This window comes from Zootermopsis nevadensis, unplaced genomic scaffold, assembly GCF_977971745.1.
Source record: "Zootermopsis nevadensis isolate Lab colony 2312 unplaced genomic scaffold, Znev_1.0 Znev_ptg000009l, whole genome shotgun sequence".
Lineage (NCBI taxonomy): Eukaryota > Metazoa > Arthropoda > Insecta > Blattodea > Termopsidae > Zootermopsis > Zootermopsis nevadensis.
The window spans coordinates 6,207,890-6,230,047 of record NW_028259141.1 but is presented as its reverse complement, the minus strand read 5'-3'; the positions used below and the strand labels follow the sequence as shown (position 1 = coordinate 6,230,047).

The 22,158-nt window shown below is 35.8% G+C and overlaps 2 protein-coding genes across 7 annotated transcripts in view; both read right to left on the bottom strand.

The window, feature by feature from the left end:
* Positions 1-11,302, bottom strand: part of vib (phosphatidylinositol transfer protein vib) — a 29,156-nt gene extending 17,854 nt beyond the window's left edge. For 3 of the 4 annotated variants that reach the window (XM_022062922.2, XM_087345650.1, XM_022062923.2), the window contains exons 1-4: positions 10,190-11,302; positions 8,842-8,904; positions 8,388-8,418; positions 6,796-6,959 (exon numbers count right to left, since the gene is read on the bottom strand). In XM_022062922.2, coding sequence (XP_021918614.1) covers positions 6,796-6,959; positions 8,388-8,418; positions 8,842-8,904; positions 10,190-10,191 — 260 coding nt within the window. In that variant the 5' untranslated portion in view covers positions 10,192-11,302. Of the gene's footprint in view, positions 1-6,795; positions 6,960-8,387; positions 8,419-8,841; positions 9,107-10,189 lie in introns of those variants that run through there. The other variant, XM_087345649.1, reaches the window with a different exon arrangement.
* Positions 11,303-11,438: 136 nt separating this feature from the next.
* The window catches only part of AP-1-2beta (adaptor protein complex 1/2, beta subunit), a 29,364-nt gene continuing 18,644 nt past the window's right edge, over positions 11,439-22,158 (bottom strand). For all 3 annotated transcript variants that reach the window (XM_022062951.2, XM_022062950.2, XM_087345642.1), the window contains exons 6-17: positions 21,417-21,591; positions 20,236-20,423; positions 19,821-19,947; positions 18,396-18,523; positions 17,564-18,016; positions 16,840-17,035; positions 15,545-15,729; positions 15,265-15,351; positions 15,049-15,178; positions 13,930-14,101; positions 13,114-13,268; positions 11,439-11,932 (exon numbers count right to left, since the gene is read on the bottom strand). In XM_022062951.2, coding sequence (XP_021918643.1) covers positions 11,858-11,932; positions 13,114-13,268; positions 13,930-14,101; positions 15,049-15,178; positions 15,265-15,351; positions 15,545-15,729; positions 16,840-17,035; positions 17,564-18,016; positions 18,396-18,523; positions 19,821-19,947; positions 20,236-20,423; positions 21,417-21,591 — 2,071 coding nt within the window. In that variant the 3' untranslated portion in view covers positions 11,439-11,857. The remainder of the gene's footprint in view (positions 11,933-13,113; positions 13,269-13,929; positions 14,102-15,048; positions 15,179-15,264; positions 15,352-15,544; positions 15,730-16,839; positions 17,036-17,563; positions 18,017-18,395; positions 18,524-19,820; positions 19,948-20,235; positions 20,424-21,416; positions 21,592-22,158) is intronic.

The window sequence follows — 22,158 nt, the reverse complement described above, 5'->3', positions numbered from 1 at the left end:
TTAGATTTTCAACTGGTATGGACTGGACCGGTGTTCAATCGCCGACAGAGGCAGGTTTTTCCTCTAGCCTCTGCGGCCAGAATGGCTCTGGAAACCTGCCAGCCTCCTATACAATGGGTACCAGGTACTTTTCTGGGAGTAAAGTGCAGCCAGGGCATGACTGACTATGCACTCATATCTAGAACCAAGGTTAAGAATGAGTAGGAGCTATACCACCTCTCCCCACCAAGCACCTACATGGCATATAGTGGGACAGCTTTATCTTAATTTATTTTACTAAATCTAGCAGCTTGTTAAAACTTTAATAGCGAGGCTCAAGCACACATGTACGTAAAAACAAACATATTAACAAAAAGCACCCCTTCTGAAAAGTATCACAAGTTCTAACATTGCACAGGTTACAACATAAAATTCACTAAATTTCAAACTGAGCTGCAAGGAATGTACAAAGAATCTTATAACAACCACTAATTATGTTTTCAGTTTCCTGAAACGTCACAAAAAAGTTACTTGCAGAACAAATATATTTTGCAAAAATGCTAATGTATCTTTAAATTTATAATAAATAAATATGTAACTTTATTACATAACCTGAAGTAAACAAATAAATTCTGCACTGGTACCACTCACATCTCAGAAATTCACACAGTATTTTGTGTGGAAGGAATTTAAAGAATATAGGACAGCCTCTAGAGGCATGGTGTTCTTATGCAGTTTCATGGACATTTACAAATTGGTTCACAATTTATTGAACCTGACAGACATATGGACATCTCTTTTTATTTATAAAATATGTAAAATGGGCTAAATAGAAATATATTAAAATGGGCCACTCTTTATTTATGGCCAGACCAGAACACTCAAGGATAATCTTATCATAATATTACTTCGCATGTCTTAATGCTTGTATGATGAAAAGCAACCGAAATCAAATTACATAAGTTCATGTCCTTGCTATCACAACATTTATAATAGTACTTTAGTGTTATGTAAATCCAACTGCAGTCCACTGCTTTAAATTATAATTCTGTACTTACGTAAGCTACAGTCCTTGAAACATTAAGGCTGCCACTCTGACCAATAACATGTATTTCTCAACACAATTTTTTGCATTGCCAATGTTTTCTGGCTTTCTACACTCCAGGACTTATTTGGTATATGTAAATTCATAGCAATAACAAGAATATGAATATTAATAAAATGAAACATAAGACAAATGAATAGATGATAAGTCATTGTAGCAAACACAAGAATAGGTTCATGAATGTTTCTATAAACTGTGGTTACATAACACAACCTCCCATATATTTGCCAACTAAGCAATGATCACTTAAAATTGACTTAGACAAAACTGTTTCTGGAGGAATAGATACTTATTCTTTACTTTTAAGTTAGAATCTAATTAATAAAGACCAGAGCCGGTCTGGACGCAGAGGCTAGAGGAAAAATCCTCTGCCCCCCATCGGGGATCGAACCCCGGCCGTCCAGCCCATAGCTAGTGACTATACTGACTGAGCTATCCCGGCTCATTATTATTATTATTATGGTACATTTATATATTTAATTTCATTTGTTTGTTTGTTTTTGTATTTGTAATGTTTTACTTTTATTATTATTGAAATGAATTTAATTATTTATTATATTTTATCCTGTACTCAGCTGGTTCAGCGCTTGGCTGTTATTGGCCTTAATGGCTGTTGTCAACAACTTAAATAAATGAATTGAATTCATAAATTGCTTTCTGGCAGCAAAAGACTATAAAAGACAAGCACTAGAATATAAAAACTAAAGTAAACAACTTTTAAAAGCATTTAAATTATGATGATGATGTAGGTGGTGGTGATGATACCTAATCAAGATCATGTCATGAAAGTATGTCCTCCAGGGAAACAAAGTTACCACTAAAAATTTCAACTATTTTCAGTGTTGGCAAACCTAAGTAAAGAGCTAAACCCCAAAACTTTGCTTGCAGTAAAAGAATATAAAGCTCTTAATTAGTTTTGTAGACGGAGTGACAAGTGACTTACCCTTGAAATATTGATTAGAAATACAGCACCAAGATGCCCATGATGAAGAAGATGACAATGATGATAATCTGCTAAGAAATGAACACTGGAAGATGAAAGTGTCATCCAGCTTGTTGTTTACAATCCTTCTTCCCACTTTCTTGAAAAAACTACTCTAAAGGGCAGGTAGACTTCAACGGTGGCAATGGAGACAGCAGCAAAGCATTTTGCCCTACATCATTAGCTCATTCTGTTTATTATACTGTTAGTCTGAGATTCACAAACTGTACTAGAAATAACAAAAATGTAATACTATATTTCCTAAAATTTTTAAGACACTTTTTCATATTTCAAATTTCTTAAATCAGGGCTCGTCTTACATTTGATTGCATCTAAGAATCATCGAGTTTTTTATGTTCAATATTTACAATTCCTACTGTAACATACACATTTTCCCCTGAAAACCCATGACTGAATCAATGGTGCTCCTCACAATCAATGACATCTTAAAATAAATAAAATATGGTACACAGGTAAACAGAGATTGCAAATAAATAAATGTCTGAATTTTGTCTTCAATTCCCAGACTGTAATTAGAACAACTAGATAGACGTCTGTCATACAGACCATTTGGAACATGGGCAATTCTTTTAGGTGTGAAAAAATGGTAACTGATTTACTGATGCTTCTAACTCAACACTTGAGATATGACATTTCTACCACAGAGACAGCTCATAATTTCATCTGTGCATATGTGCAGCAGCAGTGTCAGCTGAGGCTGGTTTACAAGAAACACATCTGAGAGTACACACATAAAACAGATATTTCTTAATTTTTTTATGCTCTACCAACCACATAGATATGGTTGCCTGTGAAGGGTTGGAATGAAGAAGAAAAAAAATGAACCAATTACATCAGGGGTTTTCACCTTGTTGCACACCAATGTGTTTGGTGAAGCCCACATACTTTTTATAATACTGTGTCACCTTATATGAGGATAAGTGTTACCTGATATCAGAAACCATATTTTGCTAATGTCTTCAGTATCTAGTAATAACTATCTCTGTAAGCAAACATCCACCTGAATTAAGAATGTCATATCAATTAAGACATGTTATACTGATAAACACTGGATGTACATCCAGTTTTGCAAGAAGACAAAATCTATGTAGGATTTGAGGTTTTAACAAGGTCTGATATTGGTAGATTACAGAAGCAAAACTGTTTCAAGTTTTTCGCTAAATGCTGATGTGAAGAAAACTGAGCAAAATATGAACCTGTTTGCAATAAGAGACCTAACTTAGAAGGCTTTTCTTAATAAACTGCAATGGTGTTTCAATAAATTATCTTCATTTATAACTTTACAGCGCAGAAGTCAACAAACGGTGAATGTGGCTTCGGTCCCAAAATACGCTAAGAACCCAAGAACTACATCTATAATGAAAGGCAAATTCCTTACCACAAAGTAATATCGTCTTGTTTACTAACATGTAACAGGAATCTCTTGCATCCTAGTACTGTTAGACCATTACCAACTAACTCCTTGGAGCATAACTTCCTTAAGAAGCTAATACTCACTCAGCTACTCATGAATATCCTCACTATTAATAGAGCCCAAATATTCAATACCGTGCTCATACAGCTGGCCACTTGTCCTTGATTTAATCATCCTAACAATGGTGAAGCGTACAAATTATGAAGCTCCTCATTTTCCTCTTCACCCTATTCTCACATACCTTCAAACAAAGTTCTTCCCCTAATGTGAGACACCAAACCAAGTCAGTACTTGAATGATAAAATAACAAAGAGAATCGCTGTTCTTGTACAGCAAGAATTATCGCAGCATCTGTCAGGGCAGCTGGCACCAACCAACATACAAACTTGGTACCTCCACATGCAAGGCAAACCCTAATGGACTCTAGTGTAATGGCTAGTGTCATCCCTACCAGAGAATTACCAGTATATGACCCCATCCCCAAATACTGTAACTATTAAATACACCTCAGGTGACAACAGCTTTCAGACATCAACACAACAACGACACATTTTTATTTAAATTATGGTAATAAAACATTCATAGTACATATTTTGGAAAAGTTTCCATCAACAGGTACACAGATATGAATCCATAATTTAAGTAAACAATTTATTCAGTTGTGTTGAAGCTATTAAATAACCTGTTGCTTAATACACACATCAGGATGCCATCAATTAAGATTACAGATCAGATGATTAATTTATATATTTAATGATAACTTATCATCTGACTTGACTTGCAGAACTAATACCAATGATAAATAAGTATTAAGAGTCTGTCTGAACAAAAGATTAGATAAAGGACAGCATCCTCAATAGAAAACATCTCAACAAGCAAACATCACAAATCCCGCACCTGAAATTGATCTTTGCAGATATATACACATACCCCAGCCTATGGACAAAACCCAACATAATTTGAAATCTAGAATATATGCAAGAAAATTACTGCCAACAGATTGAAACTGGAGTTTACTTTGTCCAAATACTGTGCACTGCTGTGTATGTGTTTAACAAAAGCTAGTATCATTCCAAATAAAACAATTTCCTTCTTTACAGTGCTCAGACAATTTAAAAATATATGTGTAGCAACAAAGTGGAAGAGCTTGAGTATCATTCTGAAGCACACATTTCCCAAATGTTTCCATATCATAACTATTCATCTCAGTACAAGATGCAGAATCTTGATAATTATTTAGTGCCAATACAAATCTATTAAAAAGTATAATCCATACATGCAGAACTCTGATGATGGGGACAGAGATGGTCCCTGAAACGTCAGTTTCGTCTTTTAACCATCTGACGCGGCTGATGGCCCAAGAAGATTTTACTGGCCATACATGCATAATTTTTTTCTTGTATTCTGTTAAAAAAATATGCTACCACATTTAATAAATAAATAAATGTAAATAAATCACACAAAAGAAGGAAAAAACAAATCTTAGTTAAACGAGATTGTGTTCTTTTCACAAATCTTCCCAAAGTCAAGTAACAAGCTATGACATTAAAACAACTGCTACGCTGCATACATACATAATATAATATCAACTCTTAACCTCTTAAATGTTGATAATAAAAGCATAGAAGTGAAGCAACTGTATGACTATTTTTATTTATTTGTAGTGTTCTGTCTGACGACAGGTCCATATATTATGAAAAGGATCCTTCCAACCTCTTCAGGTTGTCAGGGACCTGCTCATACATATATACATTCTTGGCAGAGATGATCAGAAGTGGTTTGCCATTGCCTTCTTCTGTGTGTGAGTGGAGTAACTGTTGGGATGCCACGGAGAAACCGGGGAAGCCCCCGGAGGAAAACTCCGTGATGCCTAGACCACGGCCTTGTCCAACACAAGTTATAAATTTGAGCACCACCGGGAATTGAACCCGGGACCCCAGGCTTACAAGGCTAGTGTTCTGACCGCTAGACCACCGCGGCGAACAACTGTATGACTACAGTCTTTATTTGTTATCAATGTCTGAAGTCCAACATTTCTGCTACAGAAGCTTAAAAAACTTTATGAAAGACTCAGGAGTAGATACTTACCTATTAAACACTACTTAGTGCAGCCTAAATTTGATGGAATAGAACCAAGGCCAAGAATCAGAATGAAAATATTTAGACTATAGAGTATTAAGTATATAGGTTTCTTTTATGGGTTTAAAATATTTAGGAAATAATACCATTACAATTTCAGAACAACTTATAAGAACTGCATTACTAACCAGATAAACATCTGGATAGAAAGTATCTGTAACTGAATCTACATATTACATTAATAAAGGAATTTTATGCCCAAGAAATAACGATTTCCATCGCATCATTGAAGTAATTTTCAACAGTCTTGCCAAACAATAACCTCACATAATTCACATCTAAATACAATAGACAATCACAGAATGCAAATAAAATACTAAAATGAAAGAATATTCATTCATCCATCCATGGCCTACTATGTCCATATGCTTCTATACAACAAAGTAAAACGAACTTTTACACATCAATGTTTGACAATGGTTACCCAAAATAGCATAATTTTGCAGTTTCATAAGTCTGACTGTAATGGTTTTATTTTTCCAGATATTAGGGCAACATCAGCTTCCAAATGAGTGGCTGTACACCCCCATAAGCCCTTCTGTTCATTCACAATTTCCACTGCCTTACAGAATTTTATATATAGATATTCAGTCTCAAACTCCAAGAAAATGCATTGAACTCCACTACAAAGATCAGTCAGTTAAATATATATGAAAATAATTGCTGATTATTATCAGAAATAATTTAACCCATAAACACATTCTGTGGCCAAAATTCCAATTTTTAATGTAACTACATAGTGAGAGCATTAACCAAAATCCATCTGAAGATAATAAGTATAAACATAAAACCACTCACACTAGGAAAACCAATCTTAGTGACCTAACATGTCCTCTAATGTACAAAAGAATAATACCATGTGATGTTATTTAACAGCATTTACTAACACCCACATATGTCGCTGCCTATTTAAAGTATTATGAAAGATGGAACAGGTAGTTTCATGCAGTAAGTGCTAAATTGTGCAGCCATTTTCCACATATCCACAAACTCTTTATCCTGACAAGAGTTATATTTCATATAGTCACACAGAGTTCATTTTGGTTTCAGCCACGCTCATGTGAAAACCCACAGTAAAACAGTCAATGGAAAAAAAAAAACCTCAATCCATAAAAGCACCCCATTCTCTTCTATAAACATAATTTAGTACCTCACCTTGCAAGGTGGTAAATCTTGTAAGTGTACTGTCCCTTCCGATATTTTCCTCCCAAAAGTGGGTGGTCTTCAAATGGTTCATTCTTGAGCACCTCAATTCCTTCGCCACCTCCTGTCTCATTCTTACTTGCTTCTGCTACTGAGTACAACTGTGCTACTTGATACTGTCAACAGGAAAAAAAAATATATATAATTTTTTTAAACAAAAACCTAAGCCACACTTCCAAGCAAAACAGACTTTTACACACATGCATTATGTTCAAGTAGCATGATCTCTCTTTTAACTAGAGATCTTCTAACTAGAAATCTGCTTCATATTAAATATTATTTAAACCATAATTTGGTTTTAGTCATGTCAATAACATATATTCAAATTATGATGGGTTGAAACATGCAATCTGGTAGATGTTTACTGGTAAATTTCCACCAGACTACATAGAACTACAACCCAGAAGTCAATCATCTTCAACCCAAAATAATATTTATGTGATTCTGGATCCAGTTTACTGTCTTCTGTCAAACATATAATATCTCACAATTATACTAATGTTAGCAAGTTTATACAATTCAGGGGTAGACTTTTTTTTGACCCCCACTAATACAAGTTGTTATTGTTCCTACCAATTTGTGAATTACAATGTATTTTATCAGTCAACATGCTACTAAAAAAACCACCACATTCTTGGCACTGTTTACTCCTTCAATTATTTAACAATAATGCTCCTATTATAGATATGATGCTGAAACATGCCATATTTTACCCTTATTCAGCCATCTTCATGTAACTTCAACCTTAACTAAACTATTACAGTAGCATGCAATATGGAGTAATTTCTAAAACTTAAAATTCACAAATACAGAATGTTTAAAAACCTTTAACTTTTATAACTATTAAGATGTCAAGAGTAAAATGGTGTATAAAAATATACCAATAAAATCTTTGGTTAAATTAAATTGAGATTGTTGGCTTTCAGCAAACAATATGAAAATTCCTCCCCTTCCTAAAACCTAAAATTAGTTCATACCTTCCTCATTTTAAATGTATATAATCAAACTGCACTACGTACTTTCTTTTCAATCTGCAATACAAATGCAGGTTGTGTATGTTTAGTTTCTTTTACATGGGATACTAGACTTTACTTTGGCTTCACCAGGGGTACCAGGCACAAAAATTTTGAGAACCCCTGCACCAAGGAATTACAGGATTAGAATCCAATTTTGCCACCTTTCCTCTCCATTTCCCACACAATCATCTTCGGCAATTTATCCATTCACACTTCTGAATCAAAAATAGTGATTATGACTGTTGTAATGTTACAACTGAATGTCCTATACCATTAACATGGGCACTTAGGTTGTATGTAAGGGACATACTGAACCTGCAGCCACTCAACTATTCCCCTAGATAGCAATACTAATACCTGAACTACAAACTTAAAATAAATTTAAATTCAGAAATTCACAAACCCCTTTGCTTTTCCTTTAAATCAATGATCATAACAGTGCATATGATAAATATGCAACTGTAAACAAATACGTGAAATTAAAAATAATTATACCAAGACTAAAAGCTATATAAAATATAAACTTACCTCCTCCACAGTGAGGGGTAGTGTGACTCGGCTGAAAAGAAAAGAAATTAAAATTTAACAAACAAGGAGAAATTAAAATTTAACACACAAAGTAAAGTGACCAAAGTTCTGGTAAAACCTTCATCACTGCATGCATGACAATTGTCAAAACGAATAAAATCTATTACAGACTCAACAATTTAAATAGCAAGTACACAAGTAAATATATAATTTAAATCAGTATCTGCGACGTATTAACTGTAGTATTAAGTGAAACAGTAATTTTCTTAATTTTGTCGCAAATAATGCAAGTTAATTAGCCTTCCTTTTGGCAATGTAGTCCGGCTACTACATAACTTGTCATTCTAATTCTATATCTTAATTAATTTGTGTATTTTCTACTGGCAACACAAGTGTATAACTTCATTTCAATTTTAAACACGCTTTAGATTTAAATTTAATTGAACATACTTACTATTCCTTAATCAACATCCTCAAATTATTTACACATGGGTCGGACAGACAACCAAGCCTCGGCCTGCAAAACGTCGGTTAAGCTTGATAAGTGTTACCACTCACATCACCGCCATTATCAAACGTTACATCTACAATGTAGCCTCCATCCTAAATTGACAGCCACAATTTGTTAAGAGATGCGACTAGGAAAATTACAAAATACGTTAACTTCAGTCGATATTTAAGGCAACTTTAACTGTTAACAAAAAAGAATATACTCATTTAGCCAATCATAAGTTGGCAACAAGCAGGTAGGATTAGTAATTCGTATCTGGAAGTACAGATGGCCGCAAATATTAGTAAGCCTTCAATGACGTAATATTTGCGTCATACCGGATATGACATACATCAAACGTAATCAGTGATCAGTCGTCATTGAGTGTAGCATTATAACATGGTGTGCCCCGGTAATCAGAGTTCATATTGCCAGCTTTTATATAATTGAGGAAGGTCGATAAGAATTTCAGGGTGTTGATGTAAGTTAAACACCTCTGAAACATGCTGAAGTTTGCGCACAAACCGCATAACTTATTCACTGCGTGCTAGACAACATATCAAAGACGCAATCGAGAATAAATTATTTTAGTTACGAAAACATTTCTGGTGGTTAAGGAAAGTAAGACACTGAAACTGTTTTTATATCAACAAGGTTATTTCCCCGTTTTGTTCTGATCCCATCGCACAATCGCTTTATATTTTTAGCAACATTAATCCCTCAGTAAAGTTCTGCTCTGGATAAGTTATGTGCCGAAAGTTGGAAAATTGTATATTTACAATTCGATCCGTGTTTCTTGAGACATTTCGCCCACTTTGTAACTAATAATTGATAATTACCCATGTCTACTGATTGGGGGGTTAGCTCTTTATAACAAACCCAACTGAGTAGCAACTTCCCACCTTTTCACTTGAGGACAGAAGTAAATTCATTTCCCAGAATGTTTTCAGAATACCAGATGATAGACTTTGTCAAGAAATCCAGTAATAGTAATTATTCAATAGTGTACAAATCCTGATACTGTTCCAAGTCTGAACTCTGATAATTTTTCACTCCAAATTAAAATTATTACAATGACCATTAAGATAACTAAACATACACACATTTACTGTTTGCTTTTTTAAAATTGCTGGCACATGAAGATGTACTATCATTGTAAAAATTTACAAGATTACCTACACATCCAATGGTTCATACTTATATAAAGTATATTTGCTAACATTTATGGTAGGAAAGAAAGTTGACAGTGGAACCACGGTTCCGGAGAATCTGACGTAAATACGACTCTGTAATGTAATGTAATAATTCTTACATCAGAAAGTACTTGTGATATTCTAATATGTTTTTACGAAGCACTTCTTCTACAAGCGATTCACAGCTCAGCTCTTTCCGCGATAACGAAAGCGGATTGTTGATGGCAATAATGTAACACAATGCTAAGTAAACAGATATGTAACAACTAGTTTCTTAGGTAACATAACCATTGCTGTCGGTCCATATTTACACATTGTTGATATGGATCTTACACATCTTCGTTACTATTTTTTGCTGAATGACCCTTCCATATAGACATATTTACGTCAAAAATCATAAGTGATATGTAACTAAGTTTATAAATTGTTACTCATGCTGTGTTAGAGGAAGTTGGAGATTAAAATCATGTTTGGAAAACAGGTTCATCTATCATGGGATACACACAGCATTTACATATCTGGTTTATAAGGTGTAAGAGATGGGGCTATGCCATAGCTCAGTTAGTTGCTATATTCTCATTGTGGATATGCAGGCTTAGGGCAGTCACATAGGGTTTTTGATGGACAAAATAGCACTGGGACAAGATTTTCTCCAAGCCCTTCAGTTTTCCCCTGTTGGTATCATTGCACATCTGGTCCATATTCACTCAAATTCCTGGGGGATGGACAATTGGCCCATTACCAGTCCATTTCCACAGAGGCATAGTCTCAGTCCACCTCAACATTAAAGTGTTTTAAGATGAATAAAATATTAATAATTCCAGTCACAGTGTTTTCCTTGACAGGTAGAAAGAAATTATGAAAGACCTATTAGCAGGTGATTACACAAAGATCTGAACCATATACTCTCAAAATCAAGCCATTTTAAGATGTTACCACTTCAGCTAACTTGTTAACTATTTACTTGTAATTTATTTAACACAGCCGTCAGTAACTCACATGAAAGGATGACTAATGAACATTGAATTGGAAGGATATGGAAGGTAGCAGTCAAGGCCTAATTTAAGGCACTGTCATGGCATTTTCTTGGAGATAATGATGAAAACTACGACAAACCTCAGTAAGGATAGCAAGTGTCTGGGTTAAGGCTAACTTGTTTTATCGTGTACATATTGCAGTCTCATTACATATTCAATTATTCTGTTCAACTCATGTTCGACAAAGTACACATAATTAGGGGTATACCACAAAGTAATAACCCCCAATTCAAAAGTCAACAAAGAGACTGGCTATCCTGAACTTTGCAAGGTTTTCTTCTGTACCTACAGGTGAAAGATCAGCTGGAACCTTCAAATATGCTACAACCACTCTAGTAAACCAATATATATATCTGATACTGCATTGTTACCCAGATACAAGATTGGAACAACTGATCATACATTATGATAAACCACTCCTGAGCACAATCAATACACATAAATGTTGCTCTGTAACTATATATATATATATATATATGCAGTATTTCAGTAAAATATTGGACACATCACATTAAAAGTGAAAATTACAGTACTGCTTCAAAATATTCTGATGAAAATAAAATGGCACGTGGTACAAACTGCTATGCAAATATTCAACATATTTCTTTTATACACTTGAATTAGTATTTTACACTCATAACTTGCAGGGGAAAGTCCATACAAAATAATACTATTACAATTTAATATTTTACACATGGGAATGTACTTTATGTTTTTCAAACTTCTATTATTTAACAGATCTAGAACTTTCTAAACATGAAGAATTGCATCGTATGACTGGAAAACACCTGGTGCCACATCCAGGGCTCTGGACTTCAAAGACAGCTACAAAAGAACATATCAGTATATTATGTTATACCCATTTTCATAATCTTAGGCTGCTTCAAATAATTTAACACTTAAAAACTTATATATAATTACAAATGGGGGAGGTCACAGGCCAAAGCACCATAGATGATGATGATAATTACAAATGAATTAAAACCATAACATTTGTACTAATACACGTTTCCTGGCAAGAGAATAACATGCATATCATAAATTAAGATTAAATCATAACAAGGTCATCTACAAGCAAGTTACAGTCAGCTGTACAACTAGTTTATAAACTGAAAGGGCCTTCAGATTTTTAAATCCATTCCAAAGTGTGACTTGGACACACAAGCAATGGCAACTGAAAATACAAATTTTGTCAAGTTTGGACTCATGCTCAAAATACTACTTTTCAAACTCCATTCAACAAATTTTATCCCGTAAGATTTGAGGTTTTCACAGCGGTGAGTATGAAGATTTCTGTCTTCTGGGTTGTTGCGGTGTGTAGTCTGGTCGATGGTTACCAACGTTTCAGAGGTCATACTGCCTCCGTCATCATCACCCTGATGACGGAGGCAGTATGACCTCCGAAACGTTGGTGGACATCGACCAGACTACACAGCGCAACAACCCAGAAGACAGAAATCTTCAAATTTTATCCCACTGGAGTCATACACAGGAAGAACATTTTTATTTTTATGATGACAAAATAAGTAACTCTATGGATAAAGCATGGATTAGCCACAAAGAGAAAAATGTAACTAAAATGAGGACAGAAAATGACATAGAAGCCTCTTGAAAAGTAGCTATTCAGAAGACCGAGGAATTGGAACATGATATCAAGATCAATCTTGGGGGGAAAAGAAAAAATTATGAGGACAGAGGTAGACGAATCTGGCTCAGGGTTATGTCCAAAAGCAAATATTGGTAATTAGGAGTGTTGAACCTTTTGGGTTCTGCTACCATAGATACTTTTGCTTCACTGTGTTACATAAAATGATAAAGTGGTATGAGACTCAACACATGAATAATTCAGATGTTTTTACAATGACGTGTTCTTAAACAAGTTTTTCCAGACTGGATACTAAAAAAACTAGACATGTTGCATACAAACAAGTATATTAATTTTTTTCACCTTGTAATCTGAAAGTTCCTAAACTCTGCAGTCAGCACATACAAGACTGTCAACTTACCGTAATATTTGGATTGCCAGGCTGAATTTTTAGTTCGTTTAGAACCCAGATTCCATTTGTTAGCTTCAGAGACTGGTACAGCATATCCTGGCCCTCTACATTACGTTTTGCGATTGTGAATACATTATTCTGTTGCATCTTCTGCACTACAGCATCTATTTGAAATAAGAAATCAATGAACAGTTAATAAATGTGGAGTTTGTATGTCTAGCAACAGAAAATACCAAACTACTCTGTACACAGTAAAAAAATAAATAAACTTGCAATAGAATTCCAAGATATCATAATTAATTATCCCAGGCTACATTTACAATCTCCAGGACCAAACTCCTACTGAATGTGTTTTGTCGCTTGACACACAGACTCATTTACACTTCACATTTGCAGAAACACAATTTTCCATATTCATAGACAAGAGGTTCACTTTTATATATAATAAATCACACTACTTGTACTCAAATTCATGGTCACTTTAAATAAATTAAACTCCTCCTCTTAAAATTATCCATTGTATGGACTCTTTCCGTTGGCTTGTTTAAAAGAACCACGATGTTTTGGAAACTGGCTCTGTCCAGTGATGGAGACTAGCTCTATCTGACAGACCCAACTGAGGTACCTCTCGCCTGAAGACGGAAACAACCAGTTTCCACCAGGGGTGATGGAAAAAGTTCAGACAATGAATAATTTTAAGTGTAATCCACCATCGTCAAAAGAACCCTTTAGAATTGAATTAAACTCTTGCCATTTCAGAATATTACTAATTCTTCAGAGTTTTATAGTAGCATATTACTGACTGATTTATATTGAGAACAATACCTGCACTGCATTGAATATTAGCCAATGTGTACTGAACTTCATTTTGTGCAGGAATATCCTTCCAAGTAGCTAGAAAAACTCGTTTGTCCATCTGCCCATCTTCAGTAAAGAAAACATTCATTGGGACTTGGCAAGCAAAGTAGAATACATCAATGTTGTTCTTGATAGCTACCTGTATTGAAAAAAGCGGCATACACTAAATAAACACTGTAATGTAAAACAATTCTAGAATATCTAGATCACAGTAATGGGAACAGAAGTTAATGCAATATAAGTTATTAAAATTTCTCACATTTTTAGCCTGTCTTCCTTTTTTAAGGAAAATATAAAATTTGTAATCACCATGTTGTCTACATGTCTGAACTCATTAGTCAGCCGAGAGATTTTCACAAATTTTGATGTGAATAAAGCAATGAATGAATTCAAGGCCAACAACTGTAAACATTTTTAATTTCCTTCAGCATGGCAAGTGAACAATCTTGTGAGGTAGAAGTGACACTGAGTCATGAAATTAAATATGGTAATATATCTTTTAAAGGTTTGCACCAATTATGAAACATTTTGTGCATGTGTGTGTCTGAAATTTAGAACAGCATTTTAATTTACCTTTCATTTTCACAGTGTATGAGTTCATACAACATCTGAATGGAGAATGAAGTTTTCCTGAGTTTCCACTTGTCTGCTGTTCTCCAAAACTAACAAAGATCAGTCCAAAAATTTCTGGGTCACATATTACACAATCTTTTTGTAAAATATTGTTTCCTTTTTTGGCTAGTTCAACAGTTTAATATTACCTTGGATCAGAAGTGTAATGGTGATACTGTATTTGGTTAATTAAGACTGGGAATGTGTACTTGGAAGAGTATACAAAAGTTCCACAGATGCGTGTTTTGCCAAAATCTATTTGCATAACATCAAATAGTTCACACTGCCACTGATAAATGGCAAAAGAAATGGTTCATATTCCTACTGACAGATGGAGAATGACGGGTAATGACATCACAGAAGATCTTTGTCCCACCTTGGAAGTTTGAGCATTTGTCACATTGGCATTATTGATTGTAGGAAATTAAAAAGTATTAATGTGGCGTAGTCTCCAATGGCATAATGCTGTAATACCTGGAGGTTGTTAAGAGGCTCCATACGTTGGATGGCACCTGTGGTTGCCAATGGCAATGAACATTCATGTGACATGCTAGGAAGCAGTGGCGTCATCACCTGCAAGGCGGAGTTAGGTGTCAGGCCAAAACTGAAATGAAACCATGCATAACATGAACTTTGCTTATTACAGAAGAGTTTAAAAAAGTGTGAAATATGTACAATGCAGATACTTACCTGTTCTTATTCAGCTGAATAGCAAACCCAGCCATTGCCTGCATGGCCTTGTTGGTGAATGTGAAGTCCATCTGAATCTGACCACTTCTGTGAATTTACGATCAACACAGATGTAAAAGTATCAATACAGTTTAGAAAGTAAGAGAACATGCATCAAAGTTAACCTACAGACATAATGTATTTTCTTATTTCTACATCAGAATTTCCACTGTTCTTTGCCTCTTAAATGAACATCATAATGGATTTTAAATGTTAGCTCCAAGTAAGGTGCAATGCGTACCTTCGCGAGAATGTTCCCCATACGTCTAGTCCTTTGCCTTTTTCAGCAGGTAGCCAATTAGACTTGGGAGGTGAGTATGATGTAGGAGTAGCTGAGAATCCAAAGATGTCTCCAAGAAGTCCTGTAGTTGACTGAGACACAGGGGCTGCCCCACCAGCTCCTGATGCAGCAACATCTCCACCAAGCTGTACGAAAATTTGTTTCACTCTTCCATTACAGATGCTACGACTCATTTACTCCTTATTTGTAAGGACTGGCAGACACTAGGCTGTGAGGTTTTTCACATTTCTAAAGTACTGCAATAACATTACAATATGTGATCTTCATAACATAATTAAAAAGTAGTACAAAGTTTACACATTTCTTAGAGTGGGAAGATACACATCTTCCCTTTATACAGTAGGGCACCGCTTATACGGCGGGTTAGGGACCAGACCCCCGCCGTAAAGCGAAAATCGCCGAAAAGCGGATCTTTGCCTTATTTCACTTGCAAATGCATATCAAAGCCTAATAAGATGTTACACTATCATATAGTAAGTGCACAATAGCGCTAGGCCTAAGAAAATGATATGAAAGTTAAATGAATATCAGTAATACACACATTGTCCTCAGCTTATAGTGATTGGTGAATATAAATTTGAAAATTGATATGCTTATAGTAGGAAGGATGAAGGAGATGGCGCATCTTCATCATCTGACTCTTCAACGAATCTTATTCATTTTGGTGATGGTTTGGAAGCCATAGACATGCCTTGTTCACGAAGTTTAATCATCTCTAACGTGGCATTTAAAGTAAGAGGCTTACGACTCCTCTTTTTATCGCTACTACCCTTTGACGCCATTGTAATTACACTGTAGTAACACAAAAATATTATATAAATATACAGTTTGTAATAACTAAAAAAATTGCCAGAAATACAGAGAGACGCGGAGCGCACAAAAGCTGTAAACAGACTGAATCAGCGACGAGAAAATGGCGCCGGACGCACTTCTCTGACTCAGCTGTTGAGCGCCGTATTAGCGAATCGCCGTAAAGCGGAGCGCCGTAAAGCGGGGCCCTACTGTACTGCCATGGCTACAACTACCATTTTTGGCCGATCTGTTTCTTGACTGGAAAATCCTACAAATAACTGAACTAACCAAAGATGACAGACACCCTAAAACGAATAAAACATACCTATTTCATGTACATAGTAACCGAAACAAAATAAGTAAATGATGCATGAGTTCTACTCTTTACGCACAAATTTGTATGCATATCGTCAAAGGGTTAAGAAGATCAGTACAAAACCAACCAAACTGTCGAGACCTCCACCCAGAAGGTCAACGGGAGGTGGCGAAAATACACTAGTTGCGGCTGGAACTGGAACAGTCGGAGCACTTATGTCCATGCTGAGTAGATCACCAATAAGGGAATCTTGAGCAGGGATTACTGCTGGCTGGTCACTCACCCCAGTGGCAGTCTCCAGTACTGTCTCTTGAGAACCAGCTCTAGAATACACAAGTGTAACATATTCTTTAATCATATAGGACATACAGGTAGTGGGGCATATATGAACGTAACAGCAAGCAGGAAGCAGCAAAAAATTCAGTTTCATTTCACGCAGTATGTCTTCAATAACGTTCAGGGTGGTAAAATAATACTTCTGTCAAACTTCACGTTTCTGCCACTTAAACATGATATGAGATGATTCCATTATATATTAAGAAACAACTGTTTTGCGAAAAATACATATTTAACACTAATATGCTGTTTTGAGAGATTTCACAGGATGAAAAATAATGTAACAAACTGTCACATATACTGATTGAGTCTTACAAGAATGAAAACTGTAAATTCATCGATACTTGCTTGGCCTCTTTTGAACGTGTCAATGCCCATGTACATATACTGTGACAAGCACTGTTACCATCAAAATAGCTGGCAATGAAAACCTAATCGATGCACAGTGCATACAGTAAGCGGACAGGCCATGCTCACGATGTTGAACTCTTCATCAGTGGTATAAGGTAATTTACCTGGCTGGCAACATTTTTCGCACCCCTGCACCTCTTCCTTCCACAAAAGCATTGGGTGGTTTATGATACACAGAAGCAAGACTAGATATATGACATATGAGCTCATCAAGTAGCGTCGGTTCCAAAAGATCTGTCTCCTCAGAGATCAAAGGTTTCTCTGCCAGAACAACTTCCTTAGCAGCTGCTGGATCAGTGGAAAGAAGGCGCCAATAAATGAAGCCTCGGTCACGCAAGTCTGGGTTGTCAGAGTCCTGAGTTGCCAAACTGAGCACTTGCTGAACCAACTCCTGTGTATCTGTTGGTCTCTTCAGAAATAATTTGACAATGGCTGTAAGCAGCTGGAGCTGAACTTGTGTGTTTTCATCATGGAAACCTTCTAAGAAGCTCTCCAAGAGTTCATCAGCATTATCAATTCGTTCCGCATATTCTCCAATAATCCATATCATTGATGCCCTACAAAATATAGCAAAAACTATAGTAAATATATATAACAATTCTATTTATCCTAGTTTCACTGCAAGATCGATCAAATTGCCGACATTCCCTTGAGAGTAATATCTCAGAGGACAGTCATCTTCATACTTATGACCATAAGAACCTGAAATCTCAGTAACAACTGTTTAACATGGAGGGGCAGAATCTCTTACACCTCACACAAAACAAATTCTAGTTTGTTTCTAATGTTTTCATGCATATAAATATTATACCCTTCCAGTCTGTTGAGCGACAATTTTACTGAATGTATTAGCCACCTCTTCCATTTATTACACATAAAAGACAAAACCATCATAACTACATCATATAACACCACCACAAGTATTTTATATCTTACCTGGCCTCAGGTTCATCAAGAGTATCCAGATTCTCACAAAGTGTAGAGATTATGCTCTCATACTTGTTGGGATATTTGCGGAATATGTCCTTGATCACCACAATAGCTTCTTGTACAACATAGTTTACCTAAACATCAAAAGAGATGAACTTTCATACACTTACAACTATTAATTGTCTAAACTTTTTCCATCGTCCTTGTTTAAAAGAAGAAACCACGACGTTTCGGAAACTGGCTCTGTTTCCGTCTTCAGGCGAGAGGTACCTACTCAGTTGGGTCCATCAGACAAAGCTAGTCTCTATCTATCTGACAGATGATGGAAAACGCCCAGATAGTAACTAATTTTAAGTGTAACACACCATCGTCAGAACCCTTTAGAATTGAATTAACTTTCATATACTTTAAAATGATGTAAAAATGAAAGCATGCCAAATTTTAAACAATCTTTTCAGACCACTGTCTGTCTTTTAAGCCCTCAGAACTCCAACACACTTCCATTTTCCTGAAGAATGCATTTACCTGCTCCCATACATTTAAGTCTCTTTCATGGTTCATTACATTATTTAGGTTCTAACAACACAGAGCGATGCCTCCACCTGGAGTACCTACTACCTGGACATGTAGCAGTTCACACTCTTTTCACTGGTTTTCCTGATCTGTCAAACACTTTTGAGTGGTGCATAAGCAGTTCCTATGAATACCATAGGCTGCTACATACAATTACACTCTGCACCATTGCAGTATATTAATACCAAAGCAAAGTTTTTTTTTTACAAACCTTTTGTTTTCTTTTTCATATGTGCAACACATCAACCCTATTCTTTAAATGCCTGAATTTAAGAGCCTGGCATTAAATGTGCTTCTATGTACCTACCTACCTACGTGGCATCAACATGTTCTACACCAGTGGTCCCCAACGCGGTGCCCATGGGCGCCATGGCTCTTTTTGGGTTCCCGCGTTGTTACGGAAAGAGGTTATACTGAATAATGAAGGCCGTTCAACCATGAACATTATGAAATCAAAGCACAGATCTCGACGATTGTTTGCGAGCAGCAACATCATCCTACACTCCCAAATTTGAAAAACTGGCCGATGAAATGCAGCACCAAACATCACAGTAACTTCTGACTTGAGTAATAATAATTGTACTTATAAAACTACGTATTTTTGATTGCACGGTTTCTTGTATCATTAAATGTCGTGTTGTTTTGTGTATTATTTGTTGTCCATATCTTATTTGTCCAGAGAAAATAAAATTTGACTTTGTTAATTGTGCCACAATCTCATAAACTCTCAAATGTGCCCGTAGGCACAAAAAGGTTGGGGACCACTGTTCTACACCATATCATATTATGACCTAGAAAATGTAACACTTTTGTATCTCAAACTTAACACAAGGATACATACACAAACAGTGTACAAACCTTTGTTTGAATGAGATCTAGAAGTGTGGACACACATCGTTCTGCTGACTGTTCAACTTTAATAGCACATCTACCAATGGCTCGTACAGCTTTGCGTACAAAGTCCACATCTACTTCTGTAGCATACCTGGAAAGAAGTTTCAAAATCACACTTAACTTTTTAAAATTATAAACGTGTTTAAAAAAGGAAACAGGTTTTAGATCAACATGAATTGAGATCCACTACACAATGTCTTCTGTGTATGCTTTAGAATGTTTGTGATATATTAAATACTGTCAAAAAGATTTTTCTAAAATCCTTAATAATGGTGTTACTTCATCTTGTAATACCAGAAACGTCGATGTAAACGATGCTGCAGGCTGTTAAGAACTACGGTAATAAAACAAATGTTCATACAGAAAACTAACAACTCACTCTTTAAGTTCCGAAAGGACTTGTGCAATGTTAGCTTGAGATGCAAGACGAATCATGATGTCCAGCTTTTCAAGTTTTACATATATGGGATCATTGTATTTGACAAAGAACACCTTCATCTCATGTTTAAGGATGTCTGGTCGCTTCTGAACAATAAGATTGATGTTGCGAAGGGCCACATACTGTACCTGCAACAAAGGTTGAAAAAAAATATAAAACTTAAACACATCACTTAAGCCATCCAATGCCACGAAAGGTGCTTAGAATATACATGTAATAAGTTTGGAACACTTATACTATGACAGAAAATATTTCATTAACTTGCCTGCTCATATTATTCTTACATGAATTACAATAATATGGTTTACACAAAGTGTATAAAATAAATGTGTTTGTCCATCTGCAATATTCACATCTAAAATTACCATATGGATTTGCATGAAATTTGGCATTGGAGTCTACATTAACCATTATCAAGTAAATTTAATTTTGGTTTATATTGGTCAAGTATAAACCCTACTTTACATGACGTACAAATTAAAATTCATCAATTTTTCTCAAAAATGACCAATTTTTATTTTTAAAAGTGACTTCATTAATTATATCTGGAAAAAGGATCAATATCTGTGATGAATAATGGAGTGTCAACAATTGTAATGGATAATGTCCACTGAAGTTGTCTCCACAGCTGGTAACACAACATTAAAATTTTGCCATAACCTTGAAATATCTGATTTTATGACAGCAACTATGTTACAAGAATCATCATTCTGGGATAAATATTTCTAATGATAGATGAACTTATGGGATTTGAGACTTTCGTGGCGAGAAAAAGTAAAGTAAAGTTTTTCCTGCTACGTTCCATAAAGGCGCTTAGGGTGAGTGGAGGTATAGCGAGTACAATCAATAAAATCTTCTCGGGCAATCAGCCGCATCAACTTGTTACTGTAGTATACTAACATTTCGGGAACCAACTCTGTCCCCATCATCAGGGTTCTGACGTCAGAACCCTGATGATGGGGACAGAGTTGGTTCCCGAAACGTCGGTTTACTACGGTAACCAGTTGACACGCCTGATTGCCCGAGAAGATTTTATAGATAGATGTACTTATTGAGGCCAGGTGAAAACAATGTGAATACTAAAATCAGTACATATAAATCTGAGATGACCAGTAACTTGCCTCAGGTTCTGAAGATAAGAGAGTAACAAGGGGTGGAGCTAGCTTCTTAGTTAAAGTTGTTACAAAGTCAGAGTCCGCAGGCAGCATCTCCATCAGTTTCATTAACACTTTTACAGCAGACAGTACCACCGCAGCATTGGCATGTGCCAGGCGAGGAGTGATTCTTTCACAAATGCTACAAACAAAAGCAAAGACACAAAACCTCATGTTTATTTTTTAAATTATTTACCTGTTTTGTTTCAACCTAAACATTACATAGCATCAAATTATACAAACTTTCAGTGGAAAGAAACTACTGCCAATAATTTTACTAATAATCCGTGGCGTAACAGTCCTCTGAAAGCCAAAGCCGACTAGCTGGTTGCTGGCCTCACGTTCACATGCCTAAGCAGAGGTGAACAATCATCCAACCAGATAGAGGGTGATATGTGGTCAGCACGATGAACCCCCAGCCATTGCTAGTTTTCATGACCGGATTACGCTACCCATTGTAGCTCCCCAATTTCCTCACGATGCTGGGTTGGCACCGGTCCCATACACCAGTCGTAAATCTCATGAGAAATTTCTTTCCCTGAGACTCGAACCAGCGCACATTCTGTATCACCAGTTCGAAGCATGATGCCTCAGACTGCGCGGTTATGGCGCACCACCATAATATTCCAATTATAAGCTGTGCATTAATTTTAGGGAATTGAAATTTGGGAAAAAAGTGATGTTTATATTCATATAAATAAGATATTAT